Source organism: Streptopelia decaocto (assembly GCF_964273445.1).
Source record: "Streptopelia decaocto genome assembly, chromosome: 1".
Taxonomy (NCBI): Eukaryota; Metazoa; Chordata; class Aves; order Columbiformes; family Columbidae; genus Streptopelia; species Streptopelia decaocto.
Window position 1 is genome coordinate 14,422,439 of NC_138663.1, and position 26,883 is coordinate 14,449,321.

At 45.3% G+C, this 26,883-nt stretch overlaps 1 protein-coding gene across 2 annotated transcripts in view; it reads right to left on the reverse strand.

Annotated features, from left to right (window-relative positions):
- RELN (reelin) overlaps window positions 1–23,301 on the reverse strand; it is a 287,210-nt gene extending 263,909 nt beyond the window's left edge. For both annotated transcript variants that reach the window (XM_082063244.1, XM_082063243.1), the window contains exon 1: window positions 22,866–23,301. In XM_082063244.1, the coding sequence (XP_081919370.1) occupies window positions 22,866–23,094 (229 nt within the window). In that variant the 5' untranslated portion in view covers window positions 23,095–23,301. The remainder of the gene's footprint in view (window positions 1–22,865) is intronic.
- Window positions 23,302–26,883: the final 3,582 nt, after the last annotated feature.

A 26,883-nucleotide genomic window follows, 5' to 3' on the forward strand; every position in this document is an offset into this window, starting at 1 on the left:
ATGAAACTACTGAGACACTGGAAAATCTCATTGAGGTGAATGGAGAATTATTGTCTTTATAGAAGACACTGGGTCTTATGGAAGCTGAGTTCAGGGTGCACTCAATAATCATTTTCAGACCAAAATACAACAGCAGTTTAAAGCGGTTTTATACAAGAAGAGCAGAAGTCTGTTACAAACATCTTCCCAGTGCATGCTATACGCAAAGGCAGGAGAAATCAGGGACTACATTTTGTAAACTGTTTGCTAATTTCGGGGCCATAAGTTTTTGAGCCTTCATCTAGAAATATCTACAATCTGAAATTTGCAAATATTTTGAACAGGATTCCCATTAACTACATCCGCACTTACATGTGCTGGAAACCTTTGAATACAACATCAGCACATGTAATGGGCATTTAAAACCTGAGGCAGCGCACATCACCATGCACTTCAAGTCTGGGATTTTGGAAGCTGAAAGCAAACCCTGGAGGAACAGAGAGGGAAACAGAATAATGGCTTTATGCCGGGTTAAAGTAGAGAAGGATAACTATGTTAGTGCTCAGCACCAGGCAAGTGCTAAGCCAAGGAGCTCTCTGTCTCCAACCCCACCACCTCCTTGACTGGGCTGAAGGATGCCAGGCTGCCAACTTGAGCCCTTCTCCTTATGGCTTGTCTCTTTGTAATCTTCACCATTTTATGTGCTTTCTCTCACACATCTTTTTTAACAATTGAAAAATGCTTTTAAAGTTCAATGGGCAATAAATAAAATAATGTGTATATTAATTTCAACAGTAGTAGATACATTTAAGCAAGTCTGTATCAATGCAAATTTGCCATTCAGGATGAAATTATAAACATAAGAAAATATACTTTTATGCCTTAAACATTAACCTGAATATGTACCATGGACAAATAGAATCATAGAATTGTTTTGGTTGGAAAAGACCTTTTAGATCATCAAGTCCAGCTGTTAACTTAGCACTGTCATATATGCATAATCATCCAGTAATGATGAGTAAGATATTATAAAGAAAAAAAAACTGGAATTTTTATGTTTTAGGTTCTGTGGGCTTCTGTTCACAAGTCAACCTTATTAACTCCAGTTGCTCCAGTAAAATCCACAGGGTTACTTGTGTAAATCATTGGCACAAAGTCAGGGTGGAAATCTACTAAGAAACTGAAATTTTTTGAAGAATTAAGTGTTGAGGAAGGAATCTGGGATTTTTTTTTAACTTCAAAATTTATGGGGTTTCTTTAAAGAAAAGCAAGGAGTAGATGAGTAGATGCTCTAAGTGTCTGATCTTCTTGGCACCTTTTCCAACTTGTCCTCTCTTTGAAACAATGGAATTCTTTTTTTCTGCTTTCTCTTCCCAAGTGAACACCTCTCTTGCTTCCCAAAAGAGGGAGCCCAGGGGACCCCTGAGCCCCCCGAGCCCAGCTGCACGCTGGGCTGCAGCGCCGAGCACCTTCTGGCACACAACAAGGCTCCAGCATCAGCTGAATCACAAAGGTCCATTAAAGAGCCATATGCTGCCTGCTCACCCTGTTCACTATGAAGCACCTTCTGAAGGCATTTTTAAACACTTCTACAAAACTGTAATTTGAAATGTATCTCATTTTTGCACTCATTGAGAATAAGTTGATGTGTCAGTTGGAGGCTGGCATCAACCTTTTTTGGATGATTGCCTTCAAATCCTCTAATCAGCTTACCATCCAAATAACTGAGCTATGTGTTGGGGAAGGCCCTTTGAGGTGCAAGTGAAGACATCCTCCCTCCAGCCCTGGAGCAAAATTAGAGCTGTCGTTTCCACCCTCCCGCGTTGCCTGCACCTTCCTGTGACAGCCAGCCAGAAGTGTATCCTGACCCCCAACTCCCTACTGCACGTGTAGCTAACAGAATTGCAGGGCACCTTTATTTTTCTAAAAAATATTGATTTAATATACATGTAGATTTGAAGCTAAGATTTAGATATATACTTTTCTTCTGTTTTATCAAAAATTATAACCCTCACTAAACTACTCTTACCAGACACTCTATGAAACAACAGAAGACACACTGTGATTTTCATAGAAGCAGCCTAATTCAGAAATGATGCAAATAACAAGGAAAATACATACATCTGTTTGGGCTAGAGTAATGGGTGCAGAGTGAGATTTTCTACTTGGACAGGCAGCCCATAATGGGCTTTAAAATAAGGGTGGCATCCTGTGGGGTGATTTCATCCCACGCTGTCCTTGCTTAAAGGGAACAAATCATTGCTTGCCAATAGGGACAACACAGCTGCCAATTTCAGCGCTCCCTTCCTGGCCATCCCACCTGGTGCAAAAGCCCCTCTGGAGGGTAAAATGCCAGTTTTCACCAGAAAAAATGCCCTGACAAAGTTTGGCTGTTCCTCCTGAGCTCACATCTCCCCTGTCTATACTGTCCAGGACAGCTGCCCCCTCTACCCCCCTTTCACAGCCCTCCCTTCTTTCCAACAGCTAAAGGAGAAACAGGTTGGGAGCTCTGTTTTCCTCTTCTCACACAAACTAGCATGCCTTGTTTTTTACGTCTTCCCTTTATTATCTTCCTTTTATTATCTTCCCTTATTTCCTAGATCTCTGTAATTACATGTTGGGACATCAAACGGTGAAGCAGGGACTGCTTTTGAAGGCTTTTATAATTAGCTTTTCTATTGTGTCCTCTAATACCTCCTCTGGCTTTAGACTTACTTTTTTCTGTTCACAACCTCCTGAACATATGGTGGTAAATATGCAGCATGCTGTGAGCTTCACCTGGAGTCTACTCACAATATATCTGCAATGTAAATAACAGACTTCATGTCAGTCAATTAATCACACACCACTGGTTGGCAGAGGGCAGGCAGATTGCAGGAAGAGAAACTGGAAAGTGTGACTTGATCAGCATTGGACTTCAAATATTAAATATTACCTAAGCCGGCATGCTTCTGTGGTATCACTGTTTTTGTCTAAAAATACTGTATTACAATCTCATTAGACATTGCCTGATATAATAATGACTTGATTCAAGGCCAAATTCTCCTCTCATCAAGAGCACTTTGATGGCATTTCACCTATTGGAGTCATGATCTCATTTCCACCAGCACAGAATATGACCCAAATGAAAATTTCAAGCAAAAATTAAAGTAAATTTAAATTGATCCCAGGATGATACACAAAATTTAAATATTGCCATTCCAGTAAAAGTGTTTCTGTTTTGTAAAATTTATTCAAATGGATTACTTTACAAACATGTTTTATTCTTGTTTTTACAAGAATGCAAATGAGCGAGACAAAGTACATTGTTTACATTATTCACCTTATTTAACTCAAGGGATTCATAAGACCATCATCAATTATAGTCACAAATAAATCACTTTGTGTTTTAAAAAGTACTCTCTACTTCAATAGAGCTTTTCTAATTTTCTGTACTACATTAAAATCCCTGTCTTTCCTACGGAGGACAAATGAAAACATAGAAATATACCACCTTTTAAATGCACTTGGGTGAAGCACAGCAGAAAAATTAAGATCTAATAGGGAGAATGTTCCTAACAACAATAAAAATCCCATAAAAGGCAAAGAAATAACCTCTTTATGGCTGATAGTCCCACGTGTCACTGGACCTGGCCCTGGACTCGTCTCTGCTGTGGCTGGTACCCATGAAGGGCTTTTCCTCAGGGCTGGCTTCAGGCATGGGGACAAACAAGTGCCCTCAGCCACCTTCCACCCCTCTTGTGCCACTGCAGATTGGCCCTATAGCTCCCTGGAGATGTTGTGTTAATGCCTTCATCCTATTTCTTCTGACACTTTATTCCCACTGGGATCACTACTTCCTTTCCCCATAGCTGCAGAACCTGCCCTTTACAGAAAGCTCTTCTTTAATCAGGAGCTGAAGAAAAAATTCAGGGACCACATCAACCTTTGGCTTAAAAGCCACTGGCTTTTGATGGTCAGCAGAAGAACTGGTTATGTGTCCAGGACAACAAATTATCTCCCAGATACAACTAGAAACCTTAACCCCATCTCTATTCCTAAAAGTTTTGCTGCAAAGGTGTGAGCAGAGGTAGCCCAGTGCTGGGGCACCCCTGTCCCCCTGGGGACCCCTGCTTCCCCTCGTCTGTGCTCACCACAACAGAGGGGGCCTCTCGCCCCATCGCTGACAACTTCTGCTCATCTGGGACCAGCCCACATGGCTCAGCAGGCCCTGGGCCATCCTGAACATGAACCAATATTGCAGGACAGCCAGGCCCTGATGCGCAATGCCCCGTGGCTGGGATCCACAGGAGACAGGGAACACTGTAGTAGAATAGCTTTTATTTTCAGTGGGAAAATAAAGGCTGTTTTCGGTGGGGTCATTGCCTCATTGCTGAATCCTGCAGTGTTTGTAGGGTATAGCAGAGTTTTATCAAGGTTCTTCTGTGCCTGGGGCATCTGCATGAGTTCTTCTGGGGTTAATAAATAGCTGAGCTCACCTGACTGTCTTCAGTTCCAGTGAAGGTATTATCCTGGGTCTTTTCCCTCTGCTGGCTACCAAATTCCATTTAGCTTTCAGGTATCTAGCATCTTTGAGGTCCTTAGCCATGTGTTACGTTTCACACAGAATCACAGAATATTAGAGATTGGAAGGGACCTCAAAAGATCTTCTAGTCCAATCCCCCTGCCAGAGGAGCAGGAACACCCAGATGAGGTTACACAAGAAGGTGTCCAGGCACGTTTTGAGTGTCTCCAGAGAAGGAGACCCCACAACCTCCCTGGGCAGCCTGTTCCAATGTTCTGATACCCTCACTGAAAAGAAGTTTCTTCTCAAATTTAAGTGGAACCTCCTGTGTTCCAGTTTGAACCCATTACCCCTTGTCCTACCATTGGTTGTCACCGAGAAGAGCCTGGCTCCATCCTCGTGACACTCACCCTTTATATATTTGTAAACATTAATAAGGTCACTCCCAGTCTCCTCCAAGCTAAAGAGCCCCAGCTCCCTCAGCCTTTCCTCATAAGGGAGATGTTCCACTCCCTTCATCATCTTCGTTGCCCTGCACTGGACTCTCTCCAGCAGTTCCCTGTCCTTCTGGAACTGAGGGGCCAAGAACTGGACACAATATTGCAGGTGTGGTCTCACCAGGGCAGAGTAGAGGGGGAGGAGAACCTCTCTGGACCTACTAACCACCCCCCTTCTAATACACCCCAGGATGCCATTGGCCTTCCTGGCCACAAGGGCACAGTGCTGGCTCATGGTCATCCTGCTGTCCACCAGGACCCCCAGGTCCCTTTCCCCTACACTGCTGTCTAATACGTCATTCCCCAACTTATACTGCAACCTGGGGTTGTTCCTGCCCAGATGCAGGACTCTACACTTGCCCTTGTCTCATTAAATTTTTCCCCACCCAACTCTCCAGCCTGTCCAGGTCTCGCTGGATGGCAGCACAGCCTCTGGCGTGTCAGACACTCCTCCCAGCTTGGTGTCATCAGCAAACTTGCTGATAGTACACTCTATTCCCTTATCCAAATCATTGCTGAATATATTGAATAGTACTGGCCCCAGTACTAACCCTTGAGGCACTTCACTAGATACAGGCCTCCAACTGGACTCTGCCCCATTGACCACGACTCTCTGGCTTCTTTCCTTCAGCCAGTTCGCAGTGCACCTCACTACCCAATCATCCAGATGCTCTCCCTCAGTTTAGCTATAAGGATGCTTTGGGAGACTGTGTCAAATGCTTTACTTAAGTCAAGTTTGATTGAAGTTAACCAATATATTCAAAAGGAGGAGGACAAAAAGTGTGATGAGAGTCCCTTAGAAAAGGGCCTGTTCACGTAAATCTGCTTCAAGGACAAATACATCTATTTGCAAACATGAGGATACAGAACTGTCCAGTTCTGGGCTCCCCAGTTTAAGGAGGACAGAGCATTACAGGAGGGAGTCCAGCGGTGGGCTATGAGGATGATTAGTGGTCTGGAGCATCTTTCTTATGAGGAGAGACTGAGAGAGCTGGGTCTGTTCAGCCTGGAGAAGAGAAGGCTGAGAGGGGATCTCATCAATGTTTATAAATATCTCAAGGGTGGGTGTCAAGAGGATGGGACCAGACTCCTTTCAGTGGTGCTCAATGATAGGATGAGGGGAAACAGGCACAGACTGAAGCACAGGAGGTTCCATCTGAATATGAGGAGAAACTTCTGTACTTTGAGGGTGCCAGAGCCCTGGAACAGGCTGCCCAGAGAGGTTGTGAAATCTCCTTCTCTGGAGACATTCAAACCTGCCTGGACACATTCCTGTGTGATCTGCTCTGGTGAACCTGCTTTAGCAGGGGGGTTGGACTAGAGCAGGGTTGTCAAACTCATTCTCACTGGGGGCCACATCAGCCTTGCAGCTGCCTTCAAAGGGCCAAATGTAATTTTAGGACTGTATCAATGTAAGTACTCCTACATTTATACAGTCCTAAAACTACATTCAACCCTTTGAAGGCAACTGTGAGGCTGATGTGGCCTCTGGTGAATATGAGTTTGACATCCCTGGACTAGATGATCTCCAGAGCTCTCTTCCAACCCCAACCATTCTGTGATCCTGTAAAAGGTAACCACATCATAGTTAGCATATTGGTCTACAAAGTCTTGTTATGCCAATGCAAATAGCACCAAAGCAACAGAAGCAATAAACACATAGAGGGACATTTTAATATTATGGACATTACCATGCTGTTGCAATGGTCCTAATAACCTGAGTAAAAGTTCACATGTCTAAACAATGGAAGCTCTTGTAGATATGTAAAAATGAGGAATGTTCTTTTTTTAAGTGTTTTAGAGAAGATGGGTTTGAAGAGTTTAAATGGGTAATGACAAAACATACACAGCCAGATTGTACACTGAGCTACCTACCCTAAGGAAGGGACAGGTGAGGCTGCAACCCCAGCCTGTCCCTCAAGGACAGGAGGGGCCAGGCAGCATCCAGCAGGGACCCAGCCCTACCCCATGGCACCAACCAGCTAGCTGGGAAAGCATAGCAACGAATTCAGAGCATCTCAGCCCAGGTCAGACCTGACCTCATATTCCAGAGCAAGTGCTGTCAAAAAGGCTGTGTGTGGGGGGGTGGCACCCCTCCACATGGTGTCCTGAGAAACCAATGAGGGGAAAAGGCAGCACTCAAAATACCTCGCTGTCCATATCTCCTTGATTTCCCCTCTGAAGTGCAGGCATTTCATTTTGGCCTGCACAGCACTTTTGGCACCTGCATGGTACCTTGCACCACGGGGGTGGATGGAGGCTGCAGTAGAGTCAGCCCATGTCCAGCCCATGGAGGGAACAGGGTGGTGGGTTCACACCAGTTCCAGCTGTGCCTCGGGACGGACCAGCAGTTTCACACTGCAGCCCCCACTGGATTCAATTACAGGGCTTTTTTCTCTGGACAGGACTCGACTAGGGAGCAACACTTGAGTCAGAAACAAAGACAAGCCCTGAGTCAGAAGATCTTATAATATTTCTAAGTTAACTCATAATCACAATGCTTTTACTCTTAAAAGATAAAATAAGATGGTGTTGTGATTAAGGTGCAGAATATCTAATTTGAGAGATGCATAAAAAGAAATCAGGGAGTGTTATCTATCAGGAAGATAACTGTAAAAGGATCAGGTCTTCTTCCATCCTCACTATAAATCTTTCACAGACAACTACTAGGATATAAAGAACAAGAATTTCAAAAAAATAAAAATGAAAAAGGAGACATGTTAAACACTACCTAGCAAGGTTCATGACATGAGTACAAAAGTCTTAAATTCAATGTCATAAATTCAATACCATGGAAAGATTCAGCTACTATGTCCTTAGAGACAGTACTGTGTAAGTCAAGCACAATATTAAAAAACATTGAAATCTTTAATATATGTTAAATATTTTAAATTCATAGATCTGATTCACAGAAATATCACAGAAGCATCATCAACTAGTTTTTCCCTTCTGTCACTTTTTTAATAGATGTGCCACAGTTTCTGCAATTAAAAGACTGCTCAAACATTTACAGAAAATGGATGAGTCAGAGAACTGCCCTTGTGGATACGATCATATGCAATCATCATGCCAACTCCAGTAAATATCCAAATATGCCAAGATTAATACCTGCATATGTTTAAACTACCACTTTGAAAGATTAGATTTAAGGTTTCTCTCCTATTTCCAGGGGCACCACGCAGTGATTATTCCTTACAGGTATCGTCATGTGGAAAATACCTTGTTCTGAAGTCCTGAATGTTGCAATACTGCCATATATAAAAACCTCTCCTTTTAGCTTCACATTTAGGGCACATAAGCCTTTATTTTCTGTTTAAATGTACTAATCTTCTTAACGGTATAATCAAGCCTCTAATATATAATATTAGTTTATATTTAGAAGGAATAACTGTCACGTTAGTGGTGATGGACATATCTTTCCATTCATCTGTCTGAATTACCCTGGATAAATCCCTTTCCCCAATTCATTTCTGCAGAGACAGCAAGCAGCTTTATTTTATTTAAAAGCAAATCATACAGTTGCAAGATATTTATAGTTAATATGTAAAAATCCTGCTTTAAATTGGAGAAACATTTCTTTCTTCCTCCATTTCTCACAGGGAAATGTTCCAGTTGGTAGCTTTTTAAATAACACAGGGTTTTGCAGGCTACAAATTCAACAAAAGGTATTCCCTACAGTGAAGGAGTCACAAAAACTTAAATTATGTTTGCATTCTTTCATAGCTTTGTGTTCTTGGAAAGCAAAAAATGAACCTGAGTCTTTGGATACATTTGAGTAAGTTTATATTGAAATGTAACACAGGACTCTTTTTTTTTTTCCTTTAAGCAGGACTGGAAATTCTCCCAGTAATTCCTATGTACCACATAAAAGGTGCCCTCGCCAATACGAAACCTAAGCCAGATCTAAGCCACAGAAATGTGGTCCTCTTGGGAGATATTAAAGGGGGATTTTCAAGACACCAGACAGTTGGGCTGTCTTTTGGCATATGATAGGAATTACATTAGGCCTGCCATGACACAGATAGAAAGCATAATAAATAGCTGATAAATACCCAGGATCCTGAAATATATATTAATATCTCTGCCACCTCACATATATTTTCTTCCAGCACCTCTTCTGATTCTGAAGAACACATTAAATGATTAGTCACTCAACACATATAACTCTTTATCCCAGCAGTGTTCTGATTGCCTGCAACAGAAAAGCTCAAGAAGCAACAAAACAGCTAGGTAAGTAACAAAAGATACCACAGAATATTCTCTTAAGTGTATAACTAAAAGAAATTTACTATTATACTTTCGTTATACTTAAAAATGTCCAAATTGTTCAAGAAGAATAGAGGACAAGAGATATGTTATTATCCTTCATTCCTGGTTTGCCCCAAAGTTAAATACCTATACAAGGTACCAGCAAGTAAAACCCCAAACTAAAAAGGCCATAAAACTCTGGTCTAGCTAATTACAAAACGTCAGTCTCTCTTTATACAAGAGTATAGAGTATATACAAAAGCACAAAAAATATAATTCCCCTCTAATTCAAATTCATTACAACCATTCCGCATGCTAAACATAATAAACACATGTTAAATTCAGCAGAAGAGATGAGCACTGAACTGGCAGGCAGCTGGAACATTATCCAGATTGTTTGACCTGGGCATTTTTTTTCCTACTAATATATCTGTCTAGCAGTTTTGAGGGAGAGCTACTAGATGGAAGTTGTTGATCTGGTTACGTTCTCTAAGCCCAGCTCTTTGGAAAAGTGGAGAAGAGGGGAAGCATCTGATAAGCTCCCTCACACATGTTCATCCCTTCCATCTCACCTTTCTGCACCTGGGCACCAGGTTCTTTCTTGCCACGACGCAGCACTGCCCCAAGAGGGATGGAAACTGCCATCCAGATGTCTGGCTTGAGGAGTAAGTTAGCAACATTTTCAAGATGAGAGCAGAGTTAAAGCTTATCCCCCTGCCCAAAGGTCTTGTCTCACCACCCATATTGCACGATGCACCAAGGAGCTGTGGGCTTAGCTGTCATGGAGCCTCTTTCATGGGGATTCAAACCTCAAGTGCTTCAAGGTGTCAGGCAGAAAATGCCATTTTTGTTTGTCAGTGGTTTGGCTGGTCTAAAGATTTGAGGTACTATACTTACTAGTGTCTGTGTGAGTTCTACACCTCGTAAAAAATCTATATGGTCTAGAGAAAACATGTCAATTGAAAAAAAAAAAAAAAGGAAAAAAAAGCTTTCCTGTTTCTGGCTGTTTGCATGTAGAGAACATTTGGTAACTGCAACAAGTGGAGGCTTTGTAAATCTGAAGTGAAAGGTTAATAGTTACGGTGCAAGTCACTCAGCAGCATTTCTTAGCAGTTAGTGATGTGCAATCAGAAGAAATATTGTACTGCAATTAATTTTACAATGTGTGTTTTCAAACGGAAAATGTTGCAAATAGCAGGAGAATTGGCTCTCTACTGTAATCTCACTAATTGGGAAAAAAGGGCTTGGGGGGAGTTGGACATTGGGGTTTTGGGCAAGGTCCCAAAAGAAGAGTAGCCACCTCTGCTCAAAGACTGTTTAGAGTTTAAAAAAACAATTTGTACTAAGAAAACAGCCAGATGCCATCGCACTGGCTTTTCCTCGGTGATGAATGGCATGAAAGCTCCCTAACATCTGCTACCACTTGATGAAACAAAACTTACATCTCTTTGAGTGAAAAGGTCCACAGCTGCTCACTGGAGTAATCCCGGCTGCCTGAGGCTGGGGAGGGACCGGTGCTGCCAGCCCCGGCCAAACCCGCACGCTGCAGATCCTGCAAACAGCACAGCTCTGCTCTAACTCCATTATACTCCATAAATGCATCCACTATAGGTTGAAGGAAAAGCAGGGCAGTGAAGAACAAAGGGGATCATTTCCCTGAGCCAAACAAACCTGCATCTCTCAAAGCCAGTTTCCACTTCTGCTCCGAGCATTTCACTTCTGTTTGAGGTGGACAGCACTATAAATATTATTGCTTGAAAAAAAAAAAAAAAAGATAATTTTAAAGACATGAAGGCCTATTTATCTAGTTAAATGAATCCAAATCCTATAGATGCACTACAACAGGTTTTCAAATTTGGAAGCAGAAATTTCCTTTAACTGTGGACATCCAGAAGGAGCCAAGTGACAGATCTCCTCAAAGCTTTTTTTACTGAACACTGAATCAGGGAAAAGATTTCTGCGGAAAAAGAAAACTGAACAATGACTAGATGTAAAGGAAAATGTGGTCAATATATACATCAGAAGCCACATAGGAACCGCAGGTATCATTATAGAAAAAACGAGTTTGTTACATTGGAAATGTCAGTATTGCTACCAGCTGCACTTTGGTGACTTAAAGACCAAATTATTATTCCGTAATTTATTTTGGGAACAAATGTGAGGAGAGTGGTGAGGGTTACTTCTCTGAATCAGATCTGTTCAGTGGCCGGAAATTAAATGGTCAACTTGTCAGAAGTAGAACTGTTCGATTTTTGGTTCAGTGACCAAAATGAAAAGAAAAAGAAAGAAAAAGAGATCAGCGTGGGTTAACATAAAAAGAGAAGTACTGGGGGGGTTAGCACAAAAAAAAATAAATTAAAATATCAGTTAGGTCAGTATGAAAATCTTCAATGAACCCAACAAAATTAGATAAAGGATTTTGTTCAAGCAGAAAAGTCTCGTTTCATTCTCTGATTATGCAGCTAACTTCTTGTTTTTTCTTTTTCAGTCAGTTTCACAATTAAGATACTTTTCCAAAACAGAACCCAAAACTTTTAAATGAAAATATCCGTATTATATTTCCCCACATTTTCCATTAAAATATTTACCAGACTCTTCTCAAAGATGTTATCGGTTTTTATCCTTCACAAAACCAGATTTTAAATTAATTCACTACAAACATGCCAATTCCAGATCAATCAACTCTTGAGTCCTGTGTCTCATGCAAGAACACTATCACCTCACAAACCCATTTGACGGGGTATCAGCCATCAGCAAATCAACTATAATAATTGGAAATCATAAAAACATTTGACAGAGGTTTTTGGTCTTTGTACTAGCCAGAATGAGGTTCTAAAGGCTACAGTCTTTTGGGGCCAGAGTCGGAAGAACTGCTCTACAAAAACGTTTAATTCTGGAGTTTAACCAGAGATCCCTTCTTTCAAATGTACTAGGAACTTTTTTTTCCCAACATGTTCTAGTGCTGACCCATTAGTTTTGCTGCCTGGTATCCCCACAAATGAGACTGCTTCGTTAAGCCTGGGTCTTTGCCTCAGTCAGTTGTGCTGGTTTGTTTCTCTCTGCAGTTCTCGGGATTGATAATCATTTCATCCAGTGCCCAGATGAATGTGTCTAATTCTGGAAGGAGGGTTGTTTTTTCCTAGCAGTGCATTTCCCCCACGAGATGGGAACACTGGAAGGCTATTGTGGCCTGGAAGCCACAGCTTGTTTAGCCAGAAAGATAAATATTATCTGTATTTCTTGTTCTTTCCTATCTATTGTATTGTCCTGGAAAGCAGTGGGAAAAGTGGAAGGCAAACGGCAGAGACCTTGCCAAGCCCCATGATGTGATGAATGACTTCTCACATCCCAGGGCCTGACACGAAGAGAGGCCACAGAGGGTCGTGCTGCTGTTTTCAGATGTTAAAAAGGACAATCATCTACTTACTGCTTTCATTTCTGGTGTGGGAAGAGCTGCCCCGCTGCAGGACCTGCATGGGCAGACCCAGCTCTCCCATGAAGAATTCATCTGCAAGAGCATGGGCAACATACACAGGAAAATTATTTTCTGTGTCCTTGCTAACTCATTTATGAATATTCTACCAGAAGTGTTGAATATCATGACCACAGAGTATTTCTCAGCCACACAGAGAAGCATATTCCCGGATTTCTCTAAGTTTTCTGGCCAGCGAGTGTTGTGTGCTCTCTCTTTTCCATTTTCCTTCCCTCTCTGCTGCAACGTGCACAGCACATGGACAGACCATCAGCTTTCATAGTCTCCCCATACTTTCCCAGGGAACATCCTGCATACACTACCCATGGACAACCAACATGCAAATCCATTCAAACCCAAGCTGGGGAAGGCCTGGAACCACCTGCAGATGTAATGTGGCAGGACGAAGAGGAGAAAACAGCTCTTGCTCCCAGAAGCACACCTATGCATAACATAGAGCTTGCTTGATGGATTTCACTGTACAAACTGGGGTTTTGCTTCTTTGCCAACTTTTGATCCTCTAACTGCACTCTCAAAAATGACATCAAGGGGGTGGAAAGACATAAATCGTGAGGTCCCTTATGCTGCGAGTTTTTCACCAGGAAGGCCACTCTGTGTAGAGCCACACAACGGCCAGGAGCTGGCAGGGGACAAAGGATGGGGTGCCAGTGTCTGAGCAACCATGGCAGCAAGGAACGGTGAGCTGGACAGGAGACGCGCTGCAGCAGCTGCAGCCAGAGCTGGGGTTGGCAGGCAGACCCTCTTCTTGCCTTTCAGCTCTGTCAGGTCATACACACTTATTTACAAAACTATCCAAGCAGACACTGGGAGGAATAAATAAATGGCTAATCTGAACAAATCATAGCTTTGCTAAGCCTCATGTAAGAGCTCCCAGCATTTTTTCTCGGTCTGGTTTATAACTCGATCTTCTCAGCCTGATGTGTGGAGCCTTGTCTCCTGTGGAAAATGAGCAGCTATTAATACAATCACGTGTACATCTGAGTAGATGCCATTCAGGGAACACACACAGATTTTCAGCCCCATCTCTGATTAAACTGCTTACCCTGCTGAAGAAGAGCAAGTGCACTGCCAGTTCCCCCCATATTATATCTTGCAAAACCAGAGAGAGAAACCAGCAACCAGCCTGCACATTTGCATGTCCTAGAGCTTCCATCTCAGCAAGAGACACAGCAATAATTTTACACACTGTTTCGCAAGTATTTCCAACACCTACTGATCCTCTACACCCAAAAGGCTGGGCTTATTAATAAGACTTCTCATCCATCAAACTTTACTCTTGGCATCTCAAATACTCTGAACAGTCCCTGGAGCTGTTCCCTCCTCTGGGCAGGCACAGAGAAGGAGGGGAGGAGGGACAGGGCTGGAGGCATGTGGGACCACCATCCATCTGATGGCACCTTGTTCTTCAGCAAGGAGGTGGGGACAGGTTGTCCCACAGGCAGGCACATCTCCCTTCTGGGGAGTGAGCAAGGCATCCCCCCAGAGAGGGTCTGCAGGGAGTACTGGTCCCACTGCATGGCTGGATACACTCCGTGGTGTTTGTCACCACAGGGCATGGGAAACTGGGACAGCACCTGGACACATCACTGAAGCACTTGCACGTTTCAGACAGAAACCTGCAGCACACATAATTTTATGAAGAATGTTAAGGTAGAAGTCTGAAAGAAGGGGTTTTGGTTTTGGTTTTTAAGCTTAGGGTATTGTAGGGTAAAGCTTGCACCTGAAGGGAGATGGATCTGTCACCTGCTGTCAGTCAGGGCTCTTGCAGGTTTAACTTCAACAGACACGGGCTGGGAAAACGCCATTAATTTCACCCCTCAAGGAGACGCTTGTGAAGCTCTCACCACCAATATTAATATCAAAGTGCCTAGAGAGAAGCAAGGAACAGTCTCCTCTGTTTTGTTCTCAGGATGAAGAAATATAGCAAGAAGGACTTTACAAAGACTGGTGAAAAACAGCCTCTACTTTGCAATAAAGGCTTTTGGGAAAGTGTCTGAACTCCTCATCTGCTCCCCTGCAACTTTAACAGACCACTCATGTCCAGTCTCCTCAGACACGTCCTCATTTCTCGACTGGGATGTTCACATAACAGACATTACCTACAACAGTTGGCTAGAAAACACTACAGTCAAGGATGTCCTGATTCCCTGGGAAGCCCAAGGATTCCACTGGGATAGAGGGAGAGGAACGGAGGGTCCCAATAGCCTTGTGGAGACCACTACCAGCGCGCAAAAAACACAAACACCAGCCAGTCTCCCCAAACATAAAGCCATGCTGACAGCAGCAGGCTGAGGGTGAATAACCATCAGCTACACCAAAGGAAGTCTGGAGCGACACAGGTGATGCTGTGACTGGTGAGAAAAAGAATGAGCCCAGAGACAGCTCTGTCTGAAGCCAAGCTGAACCCAGCTGCCCAGGAAACATTGTGGTGCCCACAGGCATCAGCTGCTCCAGACGGTTTCAGGAGCTGCTGGCAGGGATCTTGTGGCCCCATGCCTGGCCATCAGGTGCCATCTCCAGCCCCAGCCAGGACCCCTCCAGATGCAGAGGGACAGAGTAATGCCTGGTGCTGAACTACAGAATATATGGGCACAAAACCTAATGCCCTCGCAAACCCTGGTTCTCCTTCGAGCAAGACATACGACCCTCTGACATTGCCTTATTTAAGGCAAATGCCTAGTGAGAGATAAATTAAAACAAAACAAAGTGAAAAAAAAAAAAAACACACACACAAAAAAAAAAAAACACCAAACAAAACAAAAAAAAAACCCTCCATGACCCTGCTCTTCCCTTCAGGAAAAGAGTAAACAGGGTGTCATCAGTGGAAGGCATCTGAGCACCAGGAAAGACCTGTGAGAATGTCCCATGACCATGGACCAGAGGCGTCTCTTCCTCCATCAGCACAGCCCAGCCCACCCTGTGCAAACTGCGTGACACGGGCTGTGACTTTCATTTCCCAGGATGGACTCGAGGGGAAGGGGAACCGAGGAAGACCACCCGCCTAACAAGAAGGCATCGTCTGACAAACTGGGAAGGTCTTTTCCACAAGCAATTTGTTCTTGGGCTTTGACAGATGTTAAAAGTTGCACTGTCAGAGTTTGTCCTATGTTTATCTCAGAGGCTAGTCACAACTTGGAGGGGGCAAAAGTGGGAATTACACAAATATTCCAGACACACATTTGCACTCTGTGCACCTTTTATGCCCAATGAAAAGGCAGGAAATGTTAATACAAAGAAAGGAAGCATGTTAAAAAGACTGAACCTTTCATCAGAGACTATTGAAATTCTCATAACAAGGGCTGGTATGAAAGGTTGCTTATTCTCAGAGGTAAGACAGTGCCGTTTCCTTCCCTCTTCATGCAGCAAACACTCATGACAAATCTAAACCACAGCTGTAGGGCATGAGACACACAAAGCAAATAAAGGTTGCGTCTGAATCCATCAGTTGTATCACCACGACTATTATCAGATTGTAAATCATGCTTCAGCCAGTCAATATGCAAATGCTGCAATACTGTACTATAGCAAAGTGCTACAGTATTTCAAAAGCAGTGGCCTTGAAAAATCCAGATCAAGGGAACAATACGGAAAATGAGAAATGCCGCTGGTCTGACAGTCTCGCCCTGTTCTACCTAATGAACCAACAGGGGTTTGGTGGAATAATCAATGTGGGAAACATTGCAGAAACGTACCACATGCCACCAAGGCACAGTAACCTACTTATAAATCATCTACTAGTCACCTTGGGTCTTGAAGTGTACAAAGTTTATATCTTGTTTTATACTTACTTATTTATATCTAATTATAACTATTAATTATTTATAAGAAAAAAAAATTATTTTTAATTTCTACTAGGGACTGATTTTAGCAATGAATTCTGCAGATGAATTACACATGTTAAAAAAGCATCTTTTAAACTCAGAAAGCAGAAAGTATGTGCAATATCCCCACTGAAACAGTATTTTTGCATCCTTTCACCATTCATAGGCTTCTTTTCTTCCTTGACTTCACTGCTGGTTGATGGGCTATGGGGAAGGTCCGTGCACACCCGCCAGCTCTCACACTGAGCTCTGGCCTCGGACGGTGAACTCAGTGAGGCAGAGATCATTTTTTTAATGTATACAGACAAGCCCAGCATAGCCGGCCCTACATAATACCAACAATACCGTTTCTGTCCTAGAGTCAGATGTCACCTGACAAATGTGGGTCACGCCAGCATGCCGTGCTGACTTTGATTTCTGTTATTTGGGGCAATCAAGTCTCCTATGCAGGGGGGAGCAGCCCCCTGATGGGAAGAGAAAGGATTTAACCAGAGATTACATATCTTCTGCAAATTTGCAAGAAAGATTCATTTAGGCCTTTGTGGACCTTCTACCTCCTTTCACCAATCCCATGCCTGACCACAGCTATGGCTGAGCCATCTGCTGACCATTTACTTGGCCCACGAATTAGAGCAATGACAGCTGAGCCCATTAAAATTTAACATCTTCCCTAGTGAAACACGGTTTGTAAGAGGCTGCAGCTGTGACCTTGCCTACCTTTTTCTCTTAAGGCTGGTATCCTTCATCAGTTCCTGGTCAAGAGATCTTAAAAGCACAAGTTTTTAAAATTTGCAGTCACACACCACATGAACTCTGGGACCAGGAAAGAGCTTCAGAAATACAGAAAATCCATTGGCCAGCATCAAGATTTAGAAATGCATGTTCACTCAAAAGCACACAAAGTAAGTCTCAGACCTGACAAATTCAAAGAGACCATCTAAAGAAAAGGTCACAGTATTCAGAAATCAGCCTTGCTTTTGCAAAGTTTAGTTTATGCAAGAAAATCATAAATACAACAGAGCACAGACATGGTCCGTTCTTCTGGTTTTGGTGGATGAGGCCATTTTTAGTAAATGTTGACCCCAGATGATTTTTTTTTGTGCTACAAAACCCTTATGCAGCTGTAGGATATTGTTAAAGACCTCAGAGGAAAGAAGATACTTGAAGACCAAGGGTTTTCCCCATTATTAATAATTTCCTCTCCATTGCTACCTATTGCCAGCCTCATGCTTTTTAAGTGCCCCTGAAGAGTTCTAGAATAATCCCTGGAGCTGACTGGACTCCCACGACCAAAAATTTCTACACACTTCTTAATTTAAAACAAAAAAAATGATGGGAGTCTCCATTTATCCAAAGATCAGAGGAGAGTGTAAGTGGATGAGATGAAAGTGTTTGAGAGAACACTCTGCAAAAGACTCAAGCAGCTGATCTGCTTCTCAGGCTGATGCTGGAAAACACAGACTAAAAATTGCTCTTCTGCTAGCAATACACCATCATTAACATCACCTTCTGCACATTCCTTACCTCTACTGACTCACAAAAAGTTTTCTATGCTTAGGCATAACTGGTAGAGAAAGTATCTGTAACTGAGTTTCTTCAGCTCACTTATAATCCTGTTTATAGCTTAAGCAGCATCACTACTTACTCTCAAATTATTTTCTCTTCCCCTCCCTCACTTTGGATTCAAACATCTTATTTTTATTTTTTAATAATGTGAATAATAAGAATTTACAATGAAAACAACCACCAGATCAAACCAAACCAAAAATATAAGTAACCCTAACAAGAACAGATACTAAGTCAATCTGTATTTCTTAAATAGAGCAGTTAATAAAAAGGTGGAATTGGCCAGACTTTAAACAACTTTTTATCAGTGCTGAAAGAGTGCATAACTACTACTTAAAATAGTTGAAAACTTCTTTTAATTCTCTTTACAACCTACCAAAGCAACAATTCCAGACAATATACAGTACAGCTAAGAATAGTAACAGTCATTGATGGAAACTGATAACATGTGGGGACTGAAGGTTAATCTGTTCTGGAAAAAAAGAAAAAGGAACAATGGAGAGTGAAATAGAAACCCAAGTCTCATTGAAGAAAACTATTTTAAGGGCAGAATTACGAGTTTTAACATTAATCATGAGAAAACAGTTCGAAGTTGTTCCTAAAATACCTAAATTTGAAACCGTGGGAAAAAGGCACTGTTCACAGTGACAGAAAAAAAAAAAAGTAAGGGATAAGCAAAAATATGGTGTAAAGGTAACCTGTATTTTTTAAACACTACAAATCTGACTGTTCATTTTTAGGTTCTTGTGATTAAGAGCCATGAAGACTCAATGTTCAGCCAAGCTTATAATTTTTTCTTTAAAAATTTCTAGCATACTTACATGCCCATAAATGATGGCACATGCTCTCAGCACCGAAGGCGAGTTGACATGGCTAATCAAAACTGACCACAGATTGGAAATAAACCCAAAAGAACTTGCATTAAAAAATTCAATACATACTGTTGCTGATTTTTTTTTTTTTCCTGAAGAAATTATTTTCTGCTCTGCAGATTACAGTGGAAAGCCCAGGAGGAAAACAAAACAGGATCATTGCTATCTAACAGCAAAGCTACACGCAAGCCAAGGAGACCCTGATGTCGGTCTCCAAACACGCAACCATCACTTGGCTGGAAGAAGCTGAGCAGGTGCCTACATTAAACCAGTGCACATTGTGTCAGTTTGCATTTGAGCAAGTGCTTAAGTGCTTTGCCAGCTCAAGGACTTAATTAAATTTGAAATAAAAGTCTGCCAAAGGAAATAACGTTGTTTACCAATTTATCAAGTCAGTCCTGTATATAAAAAGAGCATATTTATATGCAGCATGGGTCTGATCCTATTCAGTCAGTGAATGCTTTTTAAAATATTTACTGATTGCAGGAGTAGGGCCAAATCTGGAGTATTTTTAAGGGTTAGGGCAGAAGTGCTAAATCCCAAAGTATCTAATTCAGCTATGCAAAGCAGGGAATAGTATTGCCTTCATTTTACTTATGAAATTCAGAGGCATGGGGAAATTAGGTGCCAGGGTCAGTGTGTCAGAAAAGCCCTTTGCAGAAGCTCCTGTGCTTGTCTGTTTCCCAGCAAGTGTCTTTTGCACTGGATACTGTTCCTCTCCTGGGGTGTGGGGCAGCACAAGGGACAGTTGGGCACACGGACGAGAGCCGATGTCACAGCTCCACTGGTGGCAAAGTACCTAGACAAATTAACAGAAAGTTGTTGGCTGATTTTTCTAAAGCAGATTTTTTTTCTCATCCAGCCCTTGGTTTCATCCAATTCACGCCTCTTTGCACTTGATGCTCTTGCACGCTGCTGTCACCTGTCCCTGTTGAACGCAGGGGCAGTAAGTGTAAAGTGGGGCCTCACTGGGACTTGGGAAGAGTTGGAGCACCGTATTTTAATCTCCTCTCTGAGCAGGTGAATTTGCACTGTACATATGCAAATCTCCCTTTTTCTTGTGCTTCTTTACTGCATCTCAGAACTCTACCTCTATGTCTCCACAAGACCACCTTCAAAGTTTGATTTTTAAATGATAAATGTTCAAATGGTGCAGACCAGCTTTTTTCAGTAACATTAAATGACACTATATAAAAGCCCAGATTGCTTCAAACTATTTCTTCAGATTGTACACTTTGGGTTTTTTCTTGTGCTATATTTAACATCGACAATTGTTATATTTAAAAATATTCAAATGAGATATATTTAAGTGTGCTTAACTCAAGGATATATCTGCAGTGCCGTGCATAGCAAACAGGCAGTGCTTCTTGCCTTGTTTTGGCACAGGTAAGTGTTTAATCAAGGCACAAAATTGAGAAAAATTACCATTGCAAGATAGAAATTAGATATGAGGCTGCCTCACACCGGGGTGTACCTACACCTTGTACCGTGTAAATCAATTAGTTTTCAAGTTCAATCTGTGGACTTTTTTCTGTGTTCATAAGAATTAGCATGATCCTGTGAATGCTAACAGAATGTCTTTAAAAGATCCCCTGGCACGCTGAGGGTGCAGCCCCGGGGCAGATGTTGGCCTCTGGCAGCGCTGACGCCGAGGGCAGCGCAGCGCCCACCTGCCCGCTTTCCGACGGAAAGGCGCAACCACGCTCAGAATTTCAGCGGGGCAGCGGGATGACAGAGCCCCCGGGGAGGATGCAGCTGCCAGCACCTATCGGCGCCCCGGCCGAGCTGTCGCTGCGCACCCGCGCAGGCTTGGCCGCGGGGAGAAGCGCTGAGCTGCTGAGCTACTCCGCGGCGCGCAGCGGCTGCGCGGGGGCGCGCAGGGCCGGGGCAGCGGCGCGCAGCCGGGGCGCTAGGGCAGCAGCGGCCGCGCAAAAAACCTCCGGGCGCCCCGTGAGAGCGGATGGGTTAAAAGCCGAGGCACGGAGGTACATTCAAAGCCGCCGCGTTTTGCTCTGTCAAATGCAAAACAGCGACGGAAAATCCACCCGTGGTTACCTGAACAGCCTGGCGCGCATCTGGGGCGTCTCTCTGCCCGTTTTAAAATTCAGAAACCACTTTTGGAGGGCGAGAGACAGAAGAACATCCCCGGAGAAACACCCGTTCCTACTCCTCACCCCGCAGGGCCGGGGCAGCCCTGCCCGCAGCCCCCCTCACACCCCTCTCCCCTACCCAGCAACGGGGCTTAAACACCGGCTGCAGGCTGGAAAGGGAGCAATTATGTTATTGAAGCACCTGAACCATATTTTTAAAAACATAGCATTTAATTTTGTGCAGGATGGAAACCCCAGCTTCTTTTTTTTTTCCTCTGAGCATTTGTGGTTCAGTAGGTTGAATGCAATTTAAACGATCTGAGTGTGTATTATCGGGCTCTAAGGAAAAAATGAACCTGATGAAGCCATATAATTTCCATATATGGTTTGTTAAAAAGGCCATGAATATTTTAAAAGCAAAACTTTCATATGAATTTGGTAAAACTGTATCGTTAAAGGTTATACAAAGACAAGAACTTCAGGACCCCTTAGATCTTGTGGAAATGAATATTTCATGTGTTCAGGATTTCTGTCTTTACAATTAAGGATTCAATCAGAATACTCACACGACTCAAAGATTCTGTGATTTACCTAAAACTAATATATTCCAGCTCAGAATTTAAAAGTCAGAAGTTTAGCTTCATCTTTGGGCAGGGACCATTGCACAGTATCTGTTTCTGAGCAAGGTGTTTTAAAATAAATATTTATTCTAAAATTTTCTGACTTTTCAATGCCTATTGCAGAGTTAGCTGTTATGTAGCATGGCAAAATCTCAGTCAGACACAAAGAGAGAAGGATTAGTGAATACACCTTTAAGCGGTCTTCCACGGTTATGAATTAAAAAATGTTTCACACATGTAAAGTTTTCTATACAGAGAAATAGTGATAAGGCTGTTGAACAACACGGTTGCTGGTTTACAGAGGCACTGTGCAGCCGAAAGCAGTTTTCCACGGCGGGAAGCAGTGTACCTGCCTGCGGGGCTGCGGGCAGCCCCGGGCTGTGCCCCTCACCCAGCACATCAACAAAGTAAAGACCCCACTTGAGTCAACAACTCTGCCCACGCAATTTAATTCACCCTTGAAACCTGAAAACACCCTCGGCCTGAGTGTTTACAAAAAGCAGGTGGCTTATTATTTCTGGGCACGAAATTCCGTCTTCGAAGCCACCTGTGAGTGCCTGACCCACCGTTCTCTCCCGCATCCCCTTCGCGGGGAGTGACGGGGCGGCTGCCTTGGCCAAAGCTGCGCTGCGGGGTCCGTGCCGGGGACACGTTGTGGTGACCCATGCGTAGCAGACGCAACTGCGGCACCGCACAGTCGCCGGGGAAGGGGCGATGCGCTCCGTGCATGCCGCGACCCAAAGCCACTGAAGTGGGAAAGGGACGGACTTCCAGCAACTTAGGAGGTTCTGGATCCGGCCCCGGCTCGCTTAGGGAGAGGGGACTGGGAATTTCCTCTGGCTCTGGGCTGCGCCTTGCAGGACCCATGCCGGGACAGGGCGAAGCTGTGCTGCGACAGGGGAAGTAGTGGCGGCGGTCCCTGCACCCGGGCAGGTGAAGACGGTCCCGCACGGCGGGGGAGCCAGAGGAGCCCCTCGTCGGGGCTGACCCGGGGCACGGCACACAGCCGCACGTTTCCCCGTCCAGTGCGCCCGCCTCCGCCCTCCCCTACGCGCCCGCGGAGCCGGGGTGCCGCTCCGCTGTCCGGGGCCTCCCCGCGGCCTCCCTCCCCGCCCGCCCGCCTGCCTGCCGCCGGGGGACGCGCAGCGCCGGGCACGGCGGGCGCCAGCACCTACCGTGGTACTCCTGGCCGGGCACGTAGGCTGCGGGACTGCCCGCGATGTGGAGGGCGATGAGCACCTCGCCCTGCTCGCCGTCGCCCTCCAACTCGCCGTGGTGGGTGCAGAGGAAGAAGAAGGGCGAGAAGCGGGCGCGGGGGGCTGCCGCCCGGCCCGCCGCCAGCAGGGCACCCAGGGCGGCCAGCAGGCAGGGCCAGCCCCCGGGGACGCCCCGCCGCCGCTCCATGATGCTGCCGCCGGCGCCGCTGGGGCATCCAGGGCACGGCGGGGCCGCCGCGCCGCTCCGCTTCGCGCGGGACGGGGCGGGCGCTGCCCCCCGCCGCGGCCCGCGGGAGTTCGGGGGAAGGCGGGCGCGGAGCCGAGCGCGGTGCGGGCAGGGGCGGCCCCTTCGTGTCCGCCGAAGGCTGCGCCGTCCCCGCCTGCCGCTGCCGGGGTGCGGGGCACGGAGCTGGGAGTGTGAGGGCTGGGAATAATTTATTTCCCCCGGTGTCGGGGTGGGAGGGAGGGGAAGGTCCCTCCCCTCCTCCTCCTCCGCCTCCCGCGCCGCCGCCGCCCGCTCCTCCCGCTCCTCGCTTTGCGCGCCCGTGTGCGGTGCTGCCGCTGCGGGGACTCGAGCTGCGAGGTGAGCTTTGCTGCCCAGCCTTTGTCTGCCTCCGGGTCCCTGCCCCTGCTCCTGCGTCCCCGCCCCAGCTTCTGCCCCCGTCTCTACTCCTGGGTTCCAGACCCTGCCACTGCCCCGGCCCCTGTCCCTAACCCTGGTCACCACCCTGACACCTGAGTCCCTGCCTCTGCTCCCTCCTTGCTTCCACGCCCCTGTCCCTTGGTCCCAGCCCTCGTCTCCGTGTTTCTGTCCCTCTGTCCATCCTTTTGCCCCATCCCTCTCTTGCCCTGCTCTGTCCCTCCTGTCCTTTTGCTCAGTCTGTCCTTGTCCTTCCATCTCAGCACTTGTGCACCTGTCCCAGTCCCTCTCCTTTCACCCCTACCCCTCTGCCCTAGCCCCTGCCCCTCTGTCCATGTCCCTGCCTCAGCCATAGTCCTGCCTCTGCTGCACCTGCATTTACTGTTGGGAAAAAGTGAGATTTTTACTTAAGTGTTCTCTACCACCTTCAGAAAGATACACACACACCTCTAGAGGTGGTCCCTGGAGTTTAGGGAGATCAGTGTGTGAGTCCTGGGGAACGGCAGGTCTGTAGGAGGGGGCTTCAGCCCCCTGAGAATGTGTGTGCCCAGGCCCTTCATCTCAGCAAGAGGAGCAAACCCAGCGGGGACCACAAGGAGAATGAGTAGCTGAACACTGGCAAGTAGAATAATTCATTAAAACATACATTTTTAACAAAGCAGGGCTGGCAGAGGGACCACAGCATCAGGAGATAGGAGCAAATCTACCAGTGTTTAAAGCATCCACCATGCTGCTGCTGGATCCCAACCAATGCCCAGAGATGAGCAGTTGTAACACAGTGTAATCAGGAAGGAGACCCTACCTGCCAGCATTTTCAAAGTGTAAAACTGGCATGGTCCAGGGGCTCCCTCCTGGATTGGTTTCAGTGCCAGAGGGAAAGGTTCCCTCCATGGAGGCGCAAGCCACATGGACAGCACCACACAGCTGCCCTGTGTCCATGCAGGCTGCTTCACTGGCCCATCTCCCACCCAGCTGAAGGAGAGCCCACAAATGGTGGCCCAAGGGGCACCCTCGCCATCTGCCCAACCTGCTTCTTCCGCTGGCTCTGCACCCAGACAGAGCTCACCGCCGCCACCAAAACTTTGCTGCAGTTTCCTGTCTTACTGGGTTGTGCCTCGCTAGGGGTGGAGCAAGGCCACGTCCCTCGTTTGCTTGGACGGAGAAATGCACAGTGACATGGTCCTGCTGTAAAGATGAAATGGACTGAAGGTGTACGTGTTGGGGAAGGGGCAGCTCCCACCATCGCTCTGTCTGGTGGGTGTCCTGGGCCACCACTGTGGAAACCGAGCCCCAGAGCAGCCGCTGAGGAGTCGGTCTGGTTACGAGGCTTCATTTTTAGCTGGGTTGTTTATTTTTCATCTTCGGTTATTTATTTGTTTTGGTGGGGTTTTTTAACATCTGTGTCTCCTCCACAAATTTCAATGTTTGTGAAAGTGTCAGACTAGTAATATAATTTCCTCATGCCAAAATCTCATGCAGGCAAAAGCTGTGCGGGCTCGCTGGTGAAACTGCTGCCAACGGGACATGTTCTCCCTTGTGTGCTCCTGCTTCCCTCCACCGAGAGCTTGCCAGCACGGCCAGGCCGTGCCAGAGGGGCTTCAGCTGAGCAAAAGCACTTTGGCTCATGCCCCCTCTGCCCATCATCCACAGAAAGTCAACCAGTTAGTTTGGGGGGACTGCCAGACATAACAAACCCTCTTATTTTAGAAGAAAGAAGGTGGCAGAGGAAAGTGGCGATGGGCTCCCTCCGCTGCGGGAGGAGGGGATGCCAGCTGCCTCTGCCAGGGTGCCACCGTGCCAGTTGCCAGCAATGCCTTTTCATTTTTTTTTACTCTAAGAGATATTTCCCTAAATAAGCTTGGGAGAGTAGAGGTAGCTAACCTGCCCCTCCTTAGTCACCTTCGTCCTCCATTGTCTTATGTCTCTCTCTCCTTTCTCCTTTGTTTCTTACTCTTTCACAAGACCTTCAACCTCTTCCTCGTAGGACAAGACAGGGAAGTCCCACGGTCATGACCTGCCATCTCATCCAGGCTCTGTTGGTGGGGAATCCAGCAGAGACCTTGGACCACTTATATTTAAGGACACAGGACTCAAAGGGTCCATTTTGGACCTCAAACCCCTGTTTCTTCACCCACCAGTAATAGTGTAATAGACATTTAGTCCAAACAGGATACCTGCCTTCTCAGAACCACCCATCTAGGTCAAAAAGTATTTTGCAAAACTCCCCTGCACATTTCAGGCTCATCTTTGCGTAGAAGAGTGAGGTTAATGATGTTGATCAGCAATACAGGGAGACTTGGGGTATTGCAAAAACCACAAACCACTCAATATTTTGCATGTGCCTTCAATAGCAGGGAGAGATTTGCTGAGAACATTTGCAGGGAGCCAAGGCTGTGACCAAGACCTGTGCGTCTGAAGCAAGGAAGAAAGAGAAGCTTTCAGCCACTCCCAGTCTTTATCTAAAGGAAAATCTCTTATTGGTCACAGCTACAGCACTATCTCACCCGTGAGCATAATTTACCCATAACTCACCCCAAACCTCACCTGGTCTGGAAGGTTTTGTTACAACCAGGAGCACCAGCACATCCAGCTCATCCCTTGCATCTGAGCAGCCTCCAGCCTGGCTGGGCAAGGACATATGCTCCTGCCAGACTGTCCCCCCCGACTTGCAGGGGGCCACCAGCCACATAGAGGCACATGCCAGACCCCAGGTGGCTTTTTCACTGGCTTTGTATCAGCTCACTGCTCTGGGCAAATACAGTACCTAGGTTTTAAAGATTGAGGGATTTATGCAATGCCTTTGGCCAGAGTTTCTCCTTCATCCTTCTCCCATTGACAGCAAGGCTAAGATATTATTATTAATAACAATAAACTAGCTTATTTAATAAAAGTGACTAAGAGTAACTTGCTTGTGTCAAAATAAAAGCCTGTAGAAATAATAATAATCTCTATTTTCACACTCATCTGATCCAAGACTCTTAATTGAAGTTCCAACTATTCCCTCTTAAAGGCAGAAAGTACCTATTGTGGAGGTTACCATGGGCTTTCACTCCTAGTACAGTATTTTTTTAACACAGAAAACATCAAGGAGTAAATCGAGACAAGAAATCAGTAAAGACTGTTGTCTGCAATGGAGAATGCAATAGTTGGAATGTAAATAATTACTTAGGAGGTACAGGCCCCTTCCAGTCATGGGCGGTGGGGGGAAATCACAGCACAGATGGACATGGCTGCAGTCCATATTAATTTATGGAAGTGATTATTCAGGCAGAGGAGCTGCTCACTTCATTCAGGGAGAGAGCTCACACCCCAAAAGCAGAATCAAAAAGCACATTA